The sequence below is a fragment of the Nannospalax galili genome, unplaced genomic scaffold, assembly GCF_000622305.1.
Source record: "Nannospalax galili isolate Female #2095 unplaced genomic scaffold, S.galili_v1.0 scaffold543, whole genome shotgun sequence".
NCBI lineage: Eukaryota > Metazoa > Chordata > Mammalia > Rodentia > Spalacidae > Nannospalax > Nannospalax galili.
In genome coordinates, this window is record NW_008352270.1 from 3080752 (window position 1) to 3101864 (window position 21113).

Here is a 21113-nt window from a genome sequence, read left to right on the forward strand (position 1 = left end):
TGTCACTAACAATAATCAGGTATATAGAGATTAGAAACGCATGTGCAAACATCTTAATGTCAATTGCATTGAAAATGAATTTTTCTGTATGAAACTGTGTGTTTTGATAATGAAATGGAGGTCTTTTTTAAAGGTTAAAACCTCTTAATTTTATGTCTTATAGGGTTTATACTGAGTACAGTGTTGTATAGCTGTAGTAATTCAACTGTAAACCTAGACATTTACAGCCAATTTTGAAAGAGATGCATCTTAGCTCTGGAAATTGTTATTGAATATGTCAGTGGTGTTGTAATAAAATGCTTCTTCTAAGTATGTGGTTATTAAATAAATAATTAAAAAAGAATTTAAACACTATAGTAAATATGAGCAGAAAGAGTAGACACCCTTGTTGCTGATTTTAAGTGAAATGTTTTTCAGTTCTTCCTCATTTAGTATAATGTTGGAAATAAGTTTGTCATATGTAGCCTTTATTATGTGGAGGTATGGTACCTATATTCTTGTTTCTTCAGAGGTCTTATCATAAAGGGATGTTGATGTGTTTTATTACATTTATTGATTTGCATATGTTGCCATTTTTACATTCCTGGAATGAAACCTGCTTGATCATAGTGTAGAAGCTTTGCAATGTGTTGAGTTCAGTTTGCAGGTATTTTATTGAGTAGCTCTACATCTATATCCATTGGAAAATTGACCTCTTTTTCCTTTTTTTGCAATTTCCTTCTTTGGAATTTTGTCTGAAGGTAATACTGGCTTAGTAATATGAGTTTGATAGCATTCTTTTCTGTTTTATAGACCCATTTGAGGAATAGTACTATTAGTTCTTTTTGAAAAATATAGAATTCAGGGGTGACTGTTTCTGAACTTGGACTTTTCTTCATTAGTAAACTATTAGTATTTCAATTGTATAGTTCATGATAGATCTGTTTAAGTTGTTCATATCCTCATTTACTTTTTTTTTTGGTCTTTTTTGAGACAGGGTCTCCCTGTAGACCCAGCTGTCCTGGAACTCACTATGTAGGCCAGGCTGGCTTTGAACTCACAGAGATCTGCCTGCTTCTGCCTCCTGAGTGCTGGGATTAAAGGCATCCACCACCGTGCCCAGCAGCTTTTAATTTACCTGTTTCTTCTAGATTCTTTATTTTGTTGGAAGATACGTTTTCAGTCCTGAGTTTCATTGCTAGGTGTTGTAATGTCCCCACTCTCAAGTCTAATTTCATTATTGCTACTCTTATTTCTTGCTTAGTTTGTCTAAGGGGTTCCAGACTTCTGTCTTTGTTTCATTGATGGTTTTCTTTTGATCTCCATTTCATTAATTTTTAGCCTGATTTCTATTATTTCTTTTCATTTAATAAGTTTGGGTTAAGCTTGTTCTTGTTTTCTCAAGAGCTGGAGATATTATCATTTTTATGGGTTCTTTGCGTTTGAAAGTTAGTGGTATGTTATGTTTCACTTTTCATTTGATTTTAAGAATTTCGTAAGTATAGGTACTAATGCTTACTTCCATTTTCAACTTATTTGGTATTGGTTTTTTTTCCATTTTTTTCACTTTTAGTCTGTCTTTCCAGTGATAGATGTTTTTTGCAGACACCCAACAGCTGGATGTTGTGTTTTAACCCAGCCTGGTCTGCCTACTTTAACTGGACATTTTAGACCATTAATATTTAGCATAATTTTTTGAGAAATATTTGCTATATTTTTTTTTTTACTGATTGGGTAGAATTCTGTTTCTTTTCTGTCTCTCTTGTCCATTTTAGGAGTTTACTGATGTAGTGAGTGGATCATTTTTTATTATTTTCTAGATCTCATTTGTTCACTTATTTCTCTTGTGAAATTCATTCTTTCTTGAGGTCTTGTGTTTGTGACTTCCGCCTCTGTATGTAGGGTTCTTTTTAAGTATCTTTTCAAAAGCTGGCTTACCAGTTGTTAATCACTTTTTGTTTCAACTTTTCTTAGAAGGTCTTTATTTCTCATCAGGGGCTGAGATGATGGTTCAGGGTTAGAGCATTTGTTGCTCTTCACAAGACTCAGATTCATTTCCCAGCACTTCTGGTGGCTCACAACCATCTCTAACTCCAGTTCCAGGGAATCTGTTGCCTTTTCTGACTTTCACAGGCCTAGGCACGTACATGGTGCCCCTACAGAAAAGCATGCAAAGCACTTTAGGTATGAACACCTAAAATAAATAATAAACATTTTTAAAAAAGGCATTAATGGCCGGGCATGGTGGTGCATGCCTTTAATCCCAGCACTCAGGAAGCAGAGGCAGGCGGATCTCTGTGAGTTCCAGTACAACTGGGGTTACAGGGAGACCCTGTCTCAAAAAGACCCCCCCAAAAAAGGCATTAATGTATTCATCTTCATTGGTAGTTGTTTATTGTTTTCACAGTTTCTTGGTAGTTAGCATTTCTCCTGAGGTGTTATTCTGACTAGTTTGCCTTTGTAGGTAATTTGGACTTTTGCTGTTGGAGCATGACTACAAGTGACATAGAGAAGTTCTTTTAGCTATTTGAAGTTCTGAATGCCTCCTATACTTAGATGCCCATGTCTTCCCCTGATTTGGGAAACCGTCTGTTATAAGCTCATCGAATAGATTTTGTATCTTGGCTCCTCCCACCCCGTTGATTCTTAGATTTAGTCTCTTGATTGTGTCCCAGAACTCTCAAAAGCTGTAGTCATGATTGATTTTTCTTTACCTTTTCATGGTAAGGATAAGGAGTTTCTTTGCCTATGTGAGATTCTAGTGATTGTATCACATCATCCTCTCCTAGACTCAGTACTTTTCAACAGTGAGACCTCTGACTTACCCTTTAGGCTTTCTTGAATAGTGTTGCAGAAAGCACCCCCAAACAGAAGATAATCATAAGGTTCCTCTTATGAGTTTCTCCAAGAGTTTTCCTGAAATCATTATTTGATATATTGCACTGTAAGTTTTCTCTCAATAATATTTTAGCCCATCTCATTCATTTTTTAGAAAACACAAGTAGCTATCATAATTCGAACACCATGAAGTTATACTGGCATCATGCACCATGTCTACCTTTGCTTCACACTGTCTTCTTAGCTCAGCAAAACTCACATTCTCTGGCATAATTCTTTAATCCAGTAAATGTTCCTTTCTTCCTGAAATGTGCATGGGGTGTGTGTGTGTGTGTGTGTGTGTGTGTGTGTGTATACACACACATATGTTTTGGTGCATGTGGAAGTCAGGGTCAAGCTCAGGTGTTGTTCCTCAGGAGCCATTTACCTTTTGAGACAGTACCTCTCACTGTACCTGGGCCTCCCAGTTAGGCAAGGCTGTCTGCAGTCTGCAGGGATCCTTCTGTTTTTGCTTGCCCCCATGCTGGGATTCCAAGCCCAGGCACCATACCTGGCTTGACCTTGGGTTTTTATGTTTGCACCTTAAATACTTTGTGGACTGAACTGTCTTCCCAAAGCCTCCCTGAGCTTTTTCTTTTCCTTCTTCAGATTCTTGGTTTTGTGCTTCCTTTAGTAGTCTGTCAGCAGACAGCTGTAGCTTGTCCTCATGTACCGTAGCACTCTGAGATTCTGCTTCTACATTGCTTTGAAGGTTTTTACTGAATTTCTAGAGTATACTTTGATTCTTTGGTTTTAACATTTTCTTCTATAAATGAATCTCAAACTACATTAAAAATTTAGAATCCATAATTGTAAAATCTGTGGCATGAGATGCATATTTAAAATTCAACAGGTCAAAATAAAGCCCATTGCTCCTGTGTCCCCATCACAGTTTTCTTCTCTGCACTCTTGGCAGTAACACCTATTCAGCTAGCCACAGGAAAACATCACCATGGTTGATCTCGCCCTTGTCCAAATGGCACTAGTATTTCTCTGAGTATTGATTCTCCTGAAGGGTATTTATGGCTTCCTTAGCTGCTGGCCCTCAAGCACTTGTCTAGCTCAGACATAACTTCTGAGGTTTCTAAACACATTTTTAAAAGCCTTTTATAATATTTTCCATATTGTAGCACATTGTCATACTTCGTGGGCTAGTACTATTTTATTTAATGTCTTCCAGTTTCTACAACAGCTAGTATTATGTTGGTGATCAGTACTTTTTTGTTATTCTTTGGGAATTATTATCTATGTCCAGTCTCAGATTCTTCTATTTGCTACGTGTTAGAGGTACTATCTTTTAAAAATTACTCTCTTTTTTTGACATTTATCTATATAATAGAATTCAAGCTTATACCATGGAAGACAGAGTCTAAAATAAGCAAGCTTTATATTTTTTTCTTAAATTCTGTCATCATAAATGTGTATTATTCTTTTGGTACATATGTTCTTTGCTAGTATTTTTATTTAGAACTTGTGTTTTCTGTAGAATAAAAAGTGGATTAGAAATGAAGGCACTTTAGGAATAGGATAAAGGGGGAGAACAATAGGGAATGGAAATTATCAAAATATATGTAAATATGAAAATACCACAAACCCATTTTTCTGTATAGTTAGTATACACTAAAAAATAATAAATGCTTTCTACAAATGATTGTTCATGCCCTTTATGTGTAGATACTATTTTAGCTTATGTAGAAATACAAAGATGAGTACACTGTACATAGTAATCCTTTATACTAGTCCCTTATATTTCCTTTGATGAAAAATTCCATCCTTCAAAACTTAAAATGTACTATTACTTTGTATGTAACATCTCCCTAGATTTTTCCAGTATAAATTAGTCACTCTGTCTCCAAAGTGGGCACTAGGAATGATGATTAAGAGAGTTCGGAGATAAATCAGGAGAGTCGTGTTAACCAATGCCAAGAAACATGGTTTAGGGAAGGGAAGACAGTCCATGTCCTAAGCCCTAGAGCATCAAGAAGTGGTGCAAACTGTAGATTGGTCACTGAATTTGGCAATTAGCAACTTAGTTATTTTTTATAAGAATAAATTCCATAAAGTAGCAAAAGTAGACATCAGATGGCAGGGGCTTTTGAAATACATAGAATTCTTCCTCATAATTATAAAAACTTAGCTGATGTTTTTATAGAAATTGGCTGGCAGACAAATTGAAGCTATATCATCCAAATAAAGACCTAGAATCCTGAATATATTATATTAATTTAGAGAGGATCTGTATCTCTTTTCTCAAGTAGACTGATAGAACTGATGTTTTTTTAAAAATATAAATTTAGAAATATAATCACTGTCTCATTCCATTAGAAGCCTACTGCAACACCATCACAATCATAGGGCATTCATCAACATTACTGGTACTTTATTTAAAGCATGCACATATTATTTAATCTTGGAAGGTTTTCATAATGGCTTTATTGATGATGCATTCTTCCTCATTTCTTTCCTGGCATTAAACTAAATCAATACAGTCTCAATCAGTGGTGTCTCAAGTTTGAGAAAACATGACAATGATGTAGAGAATATTGCAGTTTAGAGAATGTCAAATTGTTGAATATTATTGTAAATATTGTTATTTGAGTCCTTTTTACAATATGAATACTCTTTACTGGGTCATTGAGTTAATACATAAAGTTTATCTTAAAATAATACTTTAAATGGAGGTAGGGGTGCAATAAAGGAAGAAAGAATCTATAGGAAACCTGTTCTGTATTACTTAAAATTGCTATCGATTATGTTTGGAACAAATCTTGCTGAATTATAATTCTTACCAATTTTGTATTTTGTGCTCAGTATGGCAGCATAGCTTTTTATTTCTAAGCTTGCATTGTAGGCTATTTCTGTTCATTAATCTCTTTAAAATCACAGCCATGTATTGAGTACACACCATAACACTTCGTAGGGTATTCAGCACTTTAAATAATCTATCATTCTTGGCAGATTTTTTTTTTAATTACGTGGGGACTGGAGAGATGGCTTAGCAGTTAAAAACACTTCCTGCTCTTGTAGGGGACCCAAGTGTGGTTCCTAGCCCACACATCAGGCAGTTCACAACCACCTGTAATTCCATATCCAAGGTACCCATTACCCTTTTACATGCACTACACACACACACACACACACACACACACACACACACACACAAAGGCCAGTTATAGTCGTACATACCTTTAATCCCAACACTTGTGAGGCAGATGTAGACTGATCTCTGTGAGATCAAGGTTAGCCTGGTCTACATAGTGAGTTCCAGACTAGCTGGGGCTATAGGGAGACCCTGTCTCAAAAAAACAAAAGTAAACAAAAACCTTAAGAAAATTTACTGTGTACATTTTTCAACAAATTCTTCTTTGAATTATGTAAAGCAGATATTCATAAGTTTATCATTTATGAGTATGCAAATTTTCTTATAATCCATATTTTAATTTTATGTTTGTATTAAAATATATATTATACAAGCATTAAAATCAAGTCTTGAATACCTATGTCCATATAAAGCAGAGTTATTTTAGATTAAAAATCTTGACATATTTCTTTAAAATATTTTTTTAATTTATTTTTATTTTATGTGTATTAGTGTTGGGCCTGCATGTAAGTGCACCTGTTCATGCAATGTCCACAGCAACCAGAAAGGCATCTGATTCCCAGGTAGTGGAATTATAGATCTTGTTAGCCACTGTGTGGATGCTGGGAACTGAACCTGAACCTCTGGAAGAACATCCTGTACTCTTAACCATTAAGCCATCTTTCCATCCCCTTGGCAAATTTCTTAATATAATAGCACAACAAAGGTTAATAGTCAATTCATGGTTTCTGAAGCTTATTCTTGATGTATGTTCTAAGAGATGACGTTTTTGTTGTTGTTATTTTTAGTTTTGTTTCTTTAGCTTTTTGTGGTACTGGGAATGGAACCCAGAATCTTGCAGGTGTTAGGCAAGTACTCTACCACTGAGCTGTGGTGGGTGTTAGCAACTGAGAGATGAGATTTACTTTTTTTTCCTTTTTCATAAAGGTACAGCTGAGTGGCTTGTCGCAGGAAGTGCCCAGTAAATATTTGTTGACTCTTGGCTTGTCTTTTGTTAACCAGGAATGAATGGGCTTATGGTTTTAAGTGATCATGTGAGAAAAGGTTGGCATCTCAGTTATAATGAGAGTAAAAGGACCATATACTCCAAACCAGGTCCAGAGTGATGAAAACTTCTTAGTCCATTTTGAGCATTGTTAAAATCAATTTAAAATTTTAGAGCCTTGAATCTTCTTGCCCTAAAAAAAATGTTAATTCAGACTTTGAAAATATTTCTAGAGATATGATAAATCAACAATTATAGACCATAACCAGTTCACATAAATCAGTTTGAGTAAATCTGTATTTTTCTCTTTGAAATCAAATATAGCTTAAATCATGAAATAAAAATGTTCTATCACTGCTTGTGTTATTTTAATGATGTCAGTATTTAGTTCTCATAAGAGTAAAAGAGCAGTATAGTAGGAAGGAAATGCAATCTGATGATGCCTACTTTTTTCCTCTGGTAACTGAAGGTTAAATGGGTAGCAAACAGAATGCCTTAAACAAGATTGGTATATTGATTAAAACGCTGATTTAACAGCTCGCAGTTTCCCCTTGGAAACCTGGAAGAGATAAGCCAGCTGCTGTCTTAGAGTGCTCGGTGTCCACTGAGAGTACACTATCTATCATCACAATATGGTGGTGAGAGGTGTTTTATGTTTGTGTTAATTTCCCCCACTAAATCAGTAATTATTACAATCCTGTCCCTGCTGTTTACCCTGCAGCTGTTTTTCCATTTGTCGAGAGAGCGGGTGTTCTCTGAGGACCGCACACGTTTCTATGGCGCAGAAATTGTCTCTGCCTTGGACTATCTACATTCTGGAAAGATTGTGTACCGTGATCTCAAGGTAAAAAAAAAGTAATCAAAATTTGTTTTGCAGGGACTGTAGGGACAAAGAAAGTAATTACAAAGTTACACAGTTTTGAGAAACAACATTCTTAGGAGTGTTGTTTGCAGTAGTTGATCAGAAATTTCATTCCCTAATGTATATGTGGTTCCTTTATGTTTGAGTTTTTGGTGTGTAAAAGCTTCTTTTGACTATAACCAACTCTTGATTTACCAGGACTAATTTCATTTTCCTATAAAAGGTATAATTATAGAAATGCTTTTAAAACTGAGTCAAAGTCAAACACTTTGCAAGTGATATTTTAAAATAGTTCATTATTATATTCAAACATCATATGATGTTTATGAAGAAACTTCCATAACAAATAAGATTATTAAAAGGAAAACATTCATTTTCATTGTAGTCTTAACATTTTGGTAGGATTAAATCATTTTTCCTATAGTCTTTGTAATTTTCTTGTTTTCCATTTGTTAAAACCCAGTATTTGTTTTATTGGTAATAAGAACCTAGCCTTAAGTTCTTTCATGATAAGGCCCTTAGAGTAGCTCAGAGTGGATGCGCATACTCTGTAAATCCAGGTAGAAAACATTGTAGCCTTTTCTGCCTATAGATCTCTATTGGAATTATTTAGCTCTGCCATGGAAGAGTAAAATCACCCTTAAACATTATGTAAATCAATACATTTGGCTGTGTTCCAGCAAATCTTCATTTATGTAAGAAAGCAGGCAGTAGTTTACATTTTGTCCACATTCTGTAGTTTACTTCTCCCCAGAGTAAGTCATGTAAGCAAATAATAATTTTCATGACACTGTCATGAATAAAGTTGGTTATATTGAGGAAATCAGACTCTGGGCATATTTTGAACAAATTCTTTAATTTTAAAATCTTGCATAAAATGTACACATGGGGCTGTGGGGGTACAGCTCACTGGTAGAACACTTCCCTCACATATGTATGGCACTGGGTTCCGTTCCAGCACCTAGGCACCCAGTGTTGGGATGAGGATGGGGAAACTGGAAGTGGTGGTACATACTTGTAATATCCACTACTTGGAACACTGAAGCAAGAAGGTCACAAGTGTGAGACTACCCTTGACAATTTAGTGAGACTCTGTTTCAAAATAAAAATGCAAGACTGGGGAGATGACTCAGTGGGTATAGTGCTTGCTGTTCAAGCATGGTGACCTGAGTTCAGATATCCAGCACCCACAAAAAGCTGGCCATGGAGGCATGCCTCTGGAACTCTATCACTGGAAAGGTAGAGGATTTCTGGCCAGTCAGTCTAGCCTGAATGGAAAGCTTTAGGGTCAGTGAGAGTTCTGTCTCAAAAATGAAATAAAGAAACCATTGAAGAATAAATCTTTTCCCACAAGCACACTAAATACAGATCAGCCAAGTGATTGCTTGATTTTTTTTTTTTAAGAACTAGAAAGGTGGCAGAATTCAGCACCCTTACAGGTACACACTCAGAGCGGGGTGGCGGGGGGAACTTTGGATGTAGCTCAGTGGTCAAGTGCTTGCATAGCATGGGTTTAGTCCCAAGTATGTAGAGAAGAAATGGAAACCATGTCATAATTTTTACCTATTACAATTTGCTGCACAGGGAGCTGAAGTTGATGATTCAGTGGTTAAGAGCACTTGCAGCTCTCTTTCAGAGGACCCAGGTTCTGTTCGCAGCACCTATATGGTGGCTAACAACCATCCATAACTTCAGTTCCACAGTGTCTGACACCTTCTTCTGGCCTCTGTGGGCATTTTTTCATGTGGTGTCCTTACTTGCATTCAGGCAAAACACTCATAGACGTAAAATAAAAATAAATAATTGCTGCATAGTTGCTTTGTTGGTCATGTACTAGTGTATTTATGATATGGTTCAATTTGTAGAAATAATAGTTATGTAAAACTTTTATAGAATTGCCATTTTGTATGAAATGGGGTATGTATCTAAGCAAAGAAATCACAGTTATTCCCTTACTTATATCTCACATAAAACAGCTTGTGATGGGACTGGAGCGATGGCTCAGTGGTTAAGAGCACTGGTTGCTCTTGCAGAGGACCTGGATTTAGTTCTCAGCACCCACATGGCAGCTAACAACTACCTGTAACTCCAATTCCAGGGAATCCGATGATGCCCTCTTTTGACCTCCATGGACATTGCAGAACATGGGTGCACTTACATACATGCAGGCAATACACTCATACACATAAAAAAATTAATACATAAAGCTAAAAATAAAATCACTGTGATTGTTAATTTTCATCTAATTATTTAAGCAGCTACCTAGTTTCTTTAAAGAAGTTCTTATCACTCTATGAGATGCCTTAAAGAACAACCATCTTCTAAAATATTATTGCCATACAGTAATAGTAAAACATAGTATACATTGTTGTATAGTGTATTATTTATTAAAATTTTAAAGGGATTAGAATATTATACTTAGGAAAATATGAGCTATAGTTCAGGGACAATTTAATCGCTAAGTGCCAAAATTTTCTAGAGATAAATACAAGTCAACCAAATGATTGTATTTGGTTTTATTTCTTTTAGAACTAGAATTATGGCAGAATTCAGCACCCCTTGCATCTGGTAGCTGTCACAAAATTCTGTCTTGAGTATTAGTTACATGACATGGCAACATTTATGTTAATTTTCCAATTATATTTAGAAATAGTTGTCTTCTCTTCATGAAATCACTTTTCCCATTCCGATTTCATGTTTTATGAGTCTTACCTATAGGGAACAAGAAGGCAGGAGGCTTGGAATTAAGGAAATGGGATAAGTTTTGAGGTATGAGTAATAGCCAAAATAATTAGAGGTATTAGATAGACTTATTAGTTTAACAAAACCTAAAGAAGAATATTCATTTGAATGTTAGCTTTGTTATGGAATGCTGTAATCCAGGAAGGTCTTGATCAACACTGTCCATTAATCATCTCTAGTCAAGAATTAATATTTTAATATATAAAGTTTATTAAATATGCATTTTGTTGCAACATCATTGATGATAAAATTAGGTCGATTTTATTAAACTCTCATGTAAAGTGTGTGTATTATATGTGAATGTCCATCATGTAGTTACTGTACACAAAGGACACTAACTTTACCAGACTCATAAGTGGCCTCTATTCTCTAGTTTTTTAATGTCTTTTTAATTTAAACTTCAAAATGAATAGTATAGAAAGTATATAAATATATATCTCAAAGAAACATATAATTATGAAATAATTCAAAATTAATAAAGTTATTCTCATCCACAGTACATAAAATTATGCATGCCGAAAGGGATCATTTAGGTACGATCACAGAAAATCAAAGTTGATCTCTAGTTTCAAGTTTATGTTCTGCAAGCCTAGAAATGAGTTAGTGAAAGCAGCAGGCTACCAGAACCCACGTGTGTTAGGCAGCTTTCTGTTATGATAGTGTTGTATCTAACTTTAAAAGAAAAGGGATTTATCCCAGGTCATAGTTTTGTTGATTCCATTCCAAGAGCAAATGGACCCTTTGCTTTTGGACCTCTGATGTGAGGATGCCAGATAGCAATGCAGGATGCATGTGGTAGAACAAACTGTTTAACTCAACAATGAGGAAGATAAGGGAGGAGAAAGAGGCTACTCCTACTGTCCCCCTCAAGAATGTGGACCCAGGAACCCTGGGGCCACTCACTTGACCCTGCTTACTAAAAGTTTCACCTCCTCCTAACAGCATCTGCTTGGGGACCAAGGTTTGAAAGGGCATCCAGGTTCCAAAGTATAGGGTCATGAATCTTAGTTCTTAGTCTAATGTGCATCTGGCTACAACATTGTTTGTAGAGTTGAAATGAAATTTAGATAAGAGAATGCAAATGCACTAATTAAGTCTGGGTATTTTAAAAATAATCTTTGGGGTATGTGTATGTTCATTCATGTGGACACACATGTGCCACAATGTACATGTGGAGCAGAGGACAACCATGAGTGTCAGTATTTTCCTTCCATTTTGTTTGAGACAGGGTCTCTTGTTCATCACTACCCCTGCCAGGCTTCCAGGAATTCTCCTGTGTACATTTCAGCACTCACCGCAGGAGCACCAAGATTCCAGATGTACACTACTACATTAGACTTTACATGGCTTTGGGTATCCAGACTCAGGTCCTTATACTTGCATGGCGAGCCCTTTCATGCTGAGTCATCTTTTACAGTGCATAATGGTTCTTTAAAAGTTTATTTATTTACTTATTATGCTTTATTTATTTATTTATTTATTTATTTATTTATTTATTTATTTATTTATATGTATGTACATGTGTGTGCAGGTGCCCATAGAGACCAGAAGAGGGAAGAGAGTATTAGATCCCCTGGAGCTGGAGTTACAGGCAGTTAGTTGTGAGCCCTCTTAGCATTGGTGCTGGGAACTGCTCTAGTCCTTCGGAAAAGCAGCAAATGCTGTTCACTGCTGAGCCATCTCTCCAAGCCCAAAACTCTTAGATTTTCATAAAGCTAAAATTCAAATAAAGCTGCTGAAGATAATTGAATGAAAGTTTCAAATACTAGATGTATTGAAAACAACATCATCAAAAACTGTTGGGAACAGGCATGGTGGCTCACATCTTTAATCCCAGCACTTGGGAGGCAGAGGCAGAGGCAGAGGCAGATAGATCTCAGTGAGTTTGCGTCTACATAGCAAGTTCCTGGGCAGCCAGAGCTGTATAATAAGACCCTGTCTCAAAAACAAACAAAAAACTGATTTAGGTAATTGCTTTGAAGTATTTTTGAGTTGATAAACAATTATATGCAAATCAGTTGAGATGCCTATAATAGCTGAATGTCTTTAACTGTTTTGGTTTGTTTTTTTTTTTTTTTTTTTTTTTTTTTTTTTTTTGGTCTTTTTGAGACAGGGTCTCCCTGTTGCCCCAGCTGTCCTGGAACTCACTATATAGACCAGGCTGGCCTTGAACTCACAGAGATCCGCCTGCCTCTGCCTCCCCAGTGCTGGGATTAAAACGTGTATCACCACACCCAGCTTTTAACATTTTTTAGACGTGTGTGTGTGTGTGTGTGTGTGTGTGTGTGTGTGTGTGTTGATATGCACATGCAACAGTGTGCTTGTGGAGGTCAGAAGAACTTGAGGAAATTGGTTATCTCCTTCTACCCTATGGCTTCCAGGGATTGAACTCAGGTTTGACAAGCAAGCGCCTTTACCTTTTGAGCCATCTCACTGGTCCCTGGACTTCTTTCTTAAGCAAAGTGATACCTGCCTGCCATGGCTCCACTCAGCACTGGAAGTGGAGCCTCACATCATGTGCATGTTAACTACAGCGTTTTACTGGGTCCTGTTTTGTATTCAGAGAAACAAATAATTTCTGAAACTTTTGTTGCTCTTTAGAAAGTAACTTTGCTTGATTTATTACTATATGTTAACATACTAATATATAATTATACTAATATAATAAATTAGTGTATGTTATCAATTTTGTTTTGTTAAGGAGATCCATAATAAATTAAGTCCTTCAGATTACTTAATAAAAAGTGATACTGTTTCAGGATAGCATACAAATTTAAAGACATCTCTTCCAAGACTCTTCAGTAGTTCAAAATGTATATTTTATGTTTCTTTTCTGCCTAATCCTTAATTAGCAGATGCCATCTTTATTTATAATGATTATGGCTATCCAAGTACAGACAAGGCCAAAGAGGGACAAAAGTGTATGTAATGATAAGGAATTAACAATCTCTCCAGTAGTTTTTGAGGGAGAAAAAATGATATATATGTTGCTACTGTATTCTATTTCTGGAATATCTAATCTTGTTTTCTACCTAATCAAGGGTATTTAGCTATTTATATCACTTCTATGAAACCCCACCAGTTGTCTTTTTACCACAGCCTTCTAGCCTTGACCAGCTTTCTGGTGTTCTGAAATACTCACATATGCTTAATGCAAAAAGAATGCCTGCCTTCATGCTAAGTCTGGAGATAGATCCTGCAACTCTCATTTTCAACCAAACTGTTACTCTGCATTTCCCCCTTTCTAGAAAATTCAGGTTGTTGCTGTTAAGAACACCTCTAAAATTAAATCTTGGGCTATAATGTCCCTTATTTGTAGCACATTCTTAAATTGCCTGTCAACCTGGGATAGGTTTCTTCCACTACTGTGCATTACAAGTGCCTTTCTAGTGTAAGAGGATCAAGTGTAAACAATATTTTCCTTTTGGAGTTTCAGCTCACTCAGTTCCATTTTGTTCAGTTCCTACATGTCAGTTTGTGATATTATTGGCATGTAGATGCCCATAAACCTAGATTTGCAATATGTTCCTACCTTCCTGGGACCAAGACAGTCTTGGTCCCTAAAACCGAATTTGGTACGTCTATGCTAAAGTTAGGTGTAAGAGTGAATGATGAGAATTATTGATATTGCTGCTCTATCTGTCAGACTGTCTATTATCCATCCATCCATCCGTCCATCCATCCATCCAAATAGGCTGACCTGTACAAGAACAGAGCTTCTCAGTCTGTGTACTACAAATGGGTCACATTTATGTTTAAGAAATGGCTTCCTTTGCCTACAAAGTGGTCAGAGGCACCTACAGAAGATAATTGAATGTATGTTCAGCATTTCATACCCACAGTCCATGGTTATTCAGTTTTTTAGTTTGTGACATTTTGATGTTTGAATAATCATGAACGTAGATCTGCAGTGTGCAAAGGAGAGGTTTCTTTCTACCTTCTTGGGCCTCAGTTGTCTTGATGCCTCAAATTTGAATTTGATGTATTTGTTCTTCAGGCAGCCTTTTCACAGATCCTGGTATGTGCTATAAATTTCTTATTTTCCTTTTTCCTTTTAAACTATATTATGGGCTATAAAAGGTTAGGAAGCACTGTTAACAATAGCTAAGATTTTTAGAGTTTAATTTTATTCTAGGTACCAACAAAAACAGAAAGAGGCCTACAACTTGGTGAGTTGTAATGTTTTTTATCCACGTAGCACAGTGAGAAAAAAAGATTTCAGTTTACCACTTGTTAAGATACACATGGAATCAAGACCTCTGTCAAATAATGCATGCCACTTGAATTAGACAAAAACCGTTGCCATTTGTTGGTATAGAAATTCTATGAGGTATTATGTTAAATACTTTAAAAGAAATAAAATCCATGGCCTGATGCATGGCAGGTAAGTTATTTACCACTGAGCCATACTTTCAGCTCTAAAACTATAGACTTTTAGATAATAACCCTCAGAGTGGAGCAAACTGTATTATCCAGATTTTTGGTTTTTAATTTTTTTCTCATAAATTTTTACTGACTTTGTGTGTGCTTTTGCCTGTGGGTACATCCATTAACCATAAGCATTCTGCCACATCCTTAGTCTTGGAAACTTACTGTAGAGATAAAATAATGCATTTCCAATTTTAGAAATGGAGAATGCTTTAACAATATCCAGAATACATTGTGCTTTTTATGGCTCATGAAGGGAAGAAAGTCATGAGATGTAGAAGAGAGAACCAAAGAAAGATCATTTATAAATATTTTCTTCATAATTTCCACAGTAGGAGTCTTAAAGATCTGACTGAATTCAAACTGTTAGTGTTAAAAGTTCTGAGGCAGTGATTTCCAGGTGTTTTGTTGTATCTGGACTACAGTTAGCCAGTTGTGAGCGTGCTGCAGGCTCATGGATCAACCCACTAATGGAATTTGACCAAGTATCTTACATAAACATTAGTGTATCTTGTGTTAGACATTTATTTTGTAGCACAATTGTGCAGGAATTAACTTCCTGACTTACCTTGATACAAGATTAGATTTAGTTATCTTTTAATTTGGGGGTGTATTTAAGTTGATGATCTCTATTTGCTCATACTTCGGGTTTTTTTTGTCCCATTCAGAACATAACATTTTAGGATGGTGAGAGAAGATAAATAATTGATAAGTGAACATAAGCATGTAAAATAGATAACTTAGAAATTATGAAATACATTTTTATTTGAAAGAAATTATTGCATATTGGAAAATATTTTTAATGAACTCACTGAGCTTTTTTATGGATTTTCATCCTTGAACTTACTCTTTCCTTAACAGTATTGATTAGGAGAATCCATGACATTTTCATAACTTAAAACATCCACCTGTAACCCTAGCAGTTGGGAGACAGAGGTAGGAATATTGCCACAAGTTTGAAGCCACTGAGATCTACATAGTGAGTTCCAGGACAATCAGGAATACATAGCAAGACTCTATCTTTTTTAAAAAAATAAAGAAAGAATGAGAGAGACAGAAAGAAGAAAGAAAGAAAAGAAAGAACAAAGTAGCAATTGAATTCTCCATCTTTAACAAATGATGGTTTATTAAATGTTTAAATTTTGGGGGGGGGATTACTGTACTTTTTTTTTTTACAAGAAGCATTTCATTACAGCTTTAACATACTTAATAACAGTGTCCAGAGCAAAGATACATCTCATTCAAAACTGGCTATAAAATTTTTAGGTTCGCTGTTGAACCTAATAACCATATACTTAGAAGAAGCATTTCATTATGATGGCATTGACATATTCAATAACAATTTCCAGAGCTAAGATGCATCTCTTTCAAAATTGGCTGTAAAATTTTAGGTTTACAGTTGAATTAATACAGTTATACAATATTGTACTCAGTATAAACCCTATAAGACATAAAATTAAGTGAGGTTTTAACCTTTAAAAAAGATCTCTATTTCATTATTAATATACTCAGTTTCATACAGAAAACTTCATTTTTAATGCAGTTAACACTAAGGTGTTTGCATATGTGTTTCTAATCTTATATATCTGATTATTACTAGTCACAAGTTGGTTACTTTCTGAGCTCCTTGGCATCTGAGCATGGATATAAAGTCATCAGGTAGATTTCAATTGTAATGTTTTTCACATCTACTAATTATTAAGGAGCAAATTTTTATGCTTTGAAGAATTATTTTTTTATTTAAAAAAATTTAATAATCACATGATTAGAAGAAGCATTTCATTACACCTTTAACGTATTCAGTAACACACTCCAGAGCAAAGATACATCTCTTTCAAAAGTGGCTATAAAATTTTTAGTTCACGGTTAAATTAATACAGTTATACAATATTGAACTCAGTATAAACCCAATAAGATATAAAATTTAAAAATTAAATGAGTTTTTACCCTTTAAAGAAGATCTCCATTTCATTTTAAGATATGCTGTTTCCTACATTTTTAATGCTACTAATGCTTAGATGTTTGCACATGTGTCTTTAATCTCGATGTATCTGATGATTACTAGTCACAATTGGTTACATTTGGATCCTTAGTACCTGAGTATGGATATAAAGTCATCAAATAAATTTCACTGGTAATGTTTATCACCTCTGCTATTTAACATGAAGTAAATTTTTATCCTTCCTCCTCAAATGTAAGTCTTCTTTTTAAATTTATTGATTTTTCTGTGTGTACATCATACAGAACATCCCACACAGTCTTATTCATCTATATACCTACTTCCTTAATGGCACCCTCCCATAGCCTCCCTCCTCCCACATACTGCAGCCCACATACACAGAGTCATCCCTGTTACTGTCCTCTAGGTTGTTGACACCCCCATCCATTCTCCAGTGCTTGTCTGTCTGCTCAATCTAGTCAGCCTATCTAGAGATCCTTGTTTTAGGAAGATCAGCTTTTCATCAAATAGCAGCAATCAGTTCTCAATATTCCTTTAGATAAGATTGGGGTCTGCTGTTCATTTTCCCAGTTCTATGCTGGGTTACTGTCTGGGAATCTCTTGTGCCACCTTGGCCAATAACTCAAAGGAAGGTATCACCTGTCTGGCATTGTTTCTTGTTATGTAGCATTTAGCTAAACATATGGACTTTTATATTGACCCCATTAATCTTTGTGGTTATACTTTCCTTTTGGGTGTTTTAAGACCCTAAAGTTGACCCAGATAAAACAATTTATTTTTACTCTTAAGGTTGTTTGAGGATCTGTTCCTCAGGAGTAACATGGGCTTGGGAGGAGCCGCTGGCTCCTTTCTTTTACCAGTTCCATCTGTGTGAAGGTAAGTCAAAGGTCCTGCTCAACCATGGCTGGATTTGCTTGGAAGCATAGAGGAAATGTTTCCTCTGTGTTGACCCTTTTTGTAGACCAGACACTGGTTCACGTCCATCTGGTGGGGTCTCCATGGCCTCCTTGCTCAAGAGCACAGGCGAGTCACCACAGTTACAGGACATTTTGAGAGATGCTCATAGTCTACTGGAACTTAGCCGACTTAGGAGGGCAAGGAGCAAAAACTGTCCTTTATGTCCCACTGACCAAATTAGTATAGGCCTCAAAGTATGGCTGTTAAACATCCAAGAAGGTTAATTCCACCAGTTTGGTACTTTTAATTACCATATACCATGTAGATATAGCTTGGGCAAAGACCCAGTGCTCTCAGATAAACTTTGTCTAGGCATATAATACATTCTTTGATCTGGTTGTATGCATAATTTGTCAGCAGGTTGTTGGTCTAATATGGTTCCCTCTGGTTTTCTAAAACTAGCTAGGCGTTGTTTATCTCTCACATTGTCTAATCCTTCCACCATGGTTTCCCCATTTAAGGTGCCTCATTTTTTCCATTTCTCTGGTAATAATACCCTTCTCCTACGGTCCCACCTCTCTTGAGCACCTTCTTACGCTTTATCCTCTAGGTTCCTTGTATAACCTTCCTTCCCCCATCCTGGTAAAATAACCCCATTATTATCCATATCTCCATTGTTAACACCTGTTTTCTACTGTTCTCCTTCATATTCTTTCTTTCCCTTTACTTCCCTGGTTCCTCTTCATTATCCTGGTTCCTGTAGTTAGGGCTGGATACAAACTCACTTATCAGAATTTTGGTTCTAGGATCCAAATATGAGGGAGAATATATGTCGATTTTTTTTCTGAGCCTGTGTTACTTCACTTAGTGTAACAGCTTCTCGTTCCATCCATTTGCCTACAAACTTCATGATTTAATCTTTCTTTACTGCTGAGTAAAATTCCATTGTATAAATGAACCACATTTTCATTATCCACTCATCGCTTGAGGGACCCTTAGGTTGCTTCCATCTCTTAGCTATTGTGAAAAGAGCAGCAACAAACATGGATGTACAAGTGTGTCTGCGATAGGATGAGTTCTTTGGGTATTTTCCAAGGAGTGGTATGACTGTGTCAAATGATAGGTCCTTTGTAATTTTTTAAGAGTTCTCCACACTGCTTTCCATAGGATTGAACAAGTTTGCAGCCCCACCAGCAGTGGATGAGTGTTCCCCTTTCCTCACATGCTTTTCAACATTTGGTATCATTTGTTCTCTTGATCTTAGCCAATCTAAATGAAGTAAGATGAAATCTTAAAGTGGTTTTAATTTGCATTCCCCTAATTATTAGTGATGTTGAACATCTTTTAAGATGCTTCTTAGCCACATTTACTTCTTCTTTTGAGAACTCTCTGTTCATCTCCTTAGCCCAGCTTTTAATTGGGTTACTTCTTGTCTTGATTCTCTGTTTTTTGAGTTTGTTATATATTCTGTATGTTAAATCTCTGATGTGTCATTGATGAAGATTTTCTCCTATTCTGTGGGTTTTCACTTCACTTCCCTGGTTGCCTCCTTTGATGTACAGAAGCTTTTTAGTTTAATGAGGTCCCATTTGTTGATTGACCTTATTTCCTGAGCAGTCCCTGTCCAGTTTAGAAAATCTTTTCCTACACCTATATCTTGTAGGTTATTGCCAATGTTTTCTTCTAACAGTTTCAGAGTAGTTTCAGAGTTTCAGGCTTTACATTGAGGTCTTTGATCCATTTGAAATTGACTTTTGTGCAAGGTGAAAGATAGGGGTTTAGTTTCATTGTTCTACAAGTGGAGATCCAGTTTTGCTAGCACCATTTGCTGAACATGCTGTCTTTCCTCCAATGAATGTTCTTGGCCCCTTTGTCAAAGATCAGGTGGCTGAAATTGCATGTACTTATATTTAGGTCTTCAATTTTGTTCCATTGATCTATGGGTCTATTTTTGTGCCAATATCAAATTGTTACTATGACTGTAGCTCTGCAATACAGCTTACAATCTGGTATCGTAATCCCCTAGGCATTGCTTTTAGTGCTCAGGGTTGCTTTGGCTATCCAAGGTCTTTTGTGCTTTTATATGAATCTTAGGATGTTTTTTCCAATCCTGTGAAAAATGTCATGGGGATTTTGATTGACATTGCATTGAATCTCTAAATGGCTTTTGGTAGGATGGTCATTTTCACAATATTAATTCTTCCAATCCATGAGCATGGGAGGTCCTTCCATCTTCTGATGTCTTCCTCAATCTCTTTCTTTAAAGATTTAAAATTTTCATCGTAGAGCTCTTTAATGTCTTTGGTCAGGTTTATTGTGAGATATTTTATTTTTTTTTACAGCTATTGTGAAGAGACAGTTTCTGTGTACTTTCTCTGATTGCTTGTTATTGATATATAGAAAGGCTACAGACTTTTGTAGGTTAATTTTGTAACATGCCACTTTACTGAACATGTTAATAATTTTGGGGAGTTTCTGGTGGAATTTTTGTCATCTCTTAGATATGATATCATCTGCAAAAATGGATAATTTGATCCCTCCTTTTCCAATTATTCCTCCTTTAATTTCCTGCTCTTGTCTTATTGCTCTTGCAAGAGTTTCAAGCACTATGTTAAAGAAAAGTAGAGATAGTGGACAGCCTTGTCAGGTTCCTGATTTCAATGGGAATACATCCAGTTTTTCTCCATTTAGAATGATGTTGGCTGTGGGTTTGTTATATATGGCTTTAATTATGTTGAGGTATGTTCCCTCCAGTCCAGTTCCCTGTAGGACTTTGAACATAAATGCATGTGGAATTTGTCAAAGGCCTTCTCTGAATCTATTGAGATGACCATGTGGTTCTTGTCTTTGAGCCCATTTACATGATTTATGATGTTTATTGACTTACGTATATTGAACCATCCCTGCATCTCTGGGATAAAGCTGACCTGATCATGGTGGATGATCTTTTTGATGTGTGTCTGTATGAGGTTTGTAAGTATCAAATTTTTACATCTATGTTCATTAAGGATATGGATCTATAGTTTTCTTTTTTGGTTGTATCTTTACCTGGCTTTGGTATTAGTGTGATGGTGGCTTCATAGAAGGAATTTGGAAGCTCTCCCTGCATTTCTATCTTTTTGAATAAATTAAATATTATTGGATATAGATCTTCTTTACATGTCTGATAGAATTCTGCTGTAAATCCATCTGGTCCTGGGCTTTTTTTAGATGGGAGGTTGTGTATTACTGTTTCAATTTCTTTTTGTCTTATGGGTCTGTTTAAGCTGTTAATCTCTTCTTG

At 35.8% G+C, this 21113-nt stretch overlaps 1 protein-coding gene across 3 annotated transcripts in view; it reads left to right on the forward strand.

The window, feature by feature from the left end:
• Akt3 (AKT serine/threonine kinase 3) overlaps positions 1 to 21113 on the forward strand; it is a 263366-nt gene that overhangs the window by 187878 nt on the left and 54375 nt on the right. For all 3 annotated transcript variants that reach the window (XM_008849161.3, XM_017802236.2, XM_029554110.1), the window contains exon 9: positions 7663 to 7785. In XM_008849161.3, coding sequence (XP_008847383.1) covers positions 7663 to 7785 — 123 coding nt within the window. The remainder of the gene's footprint in view (positions 1 to 7662; positions 7786 to 21113) is intronic.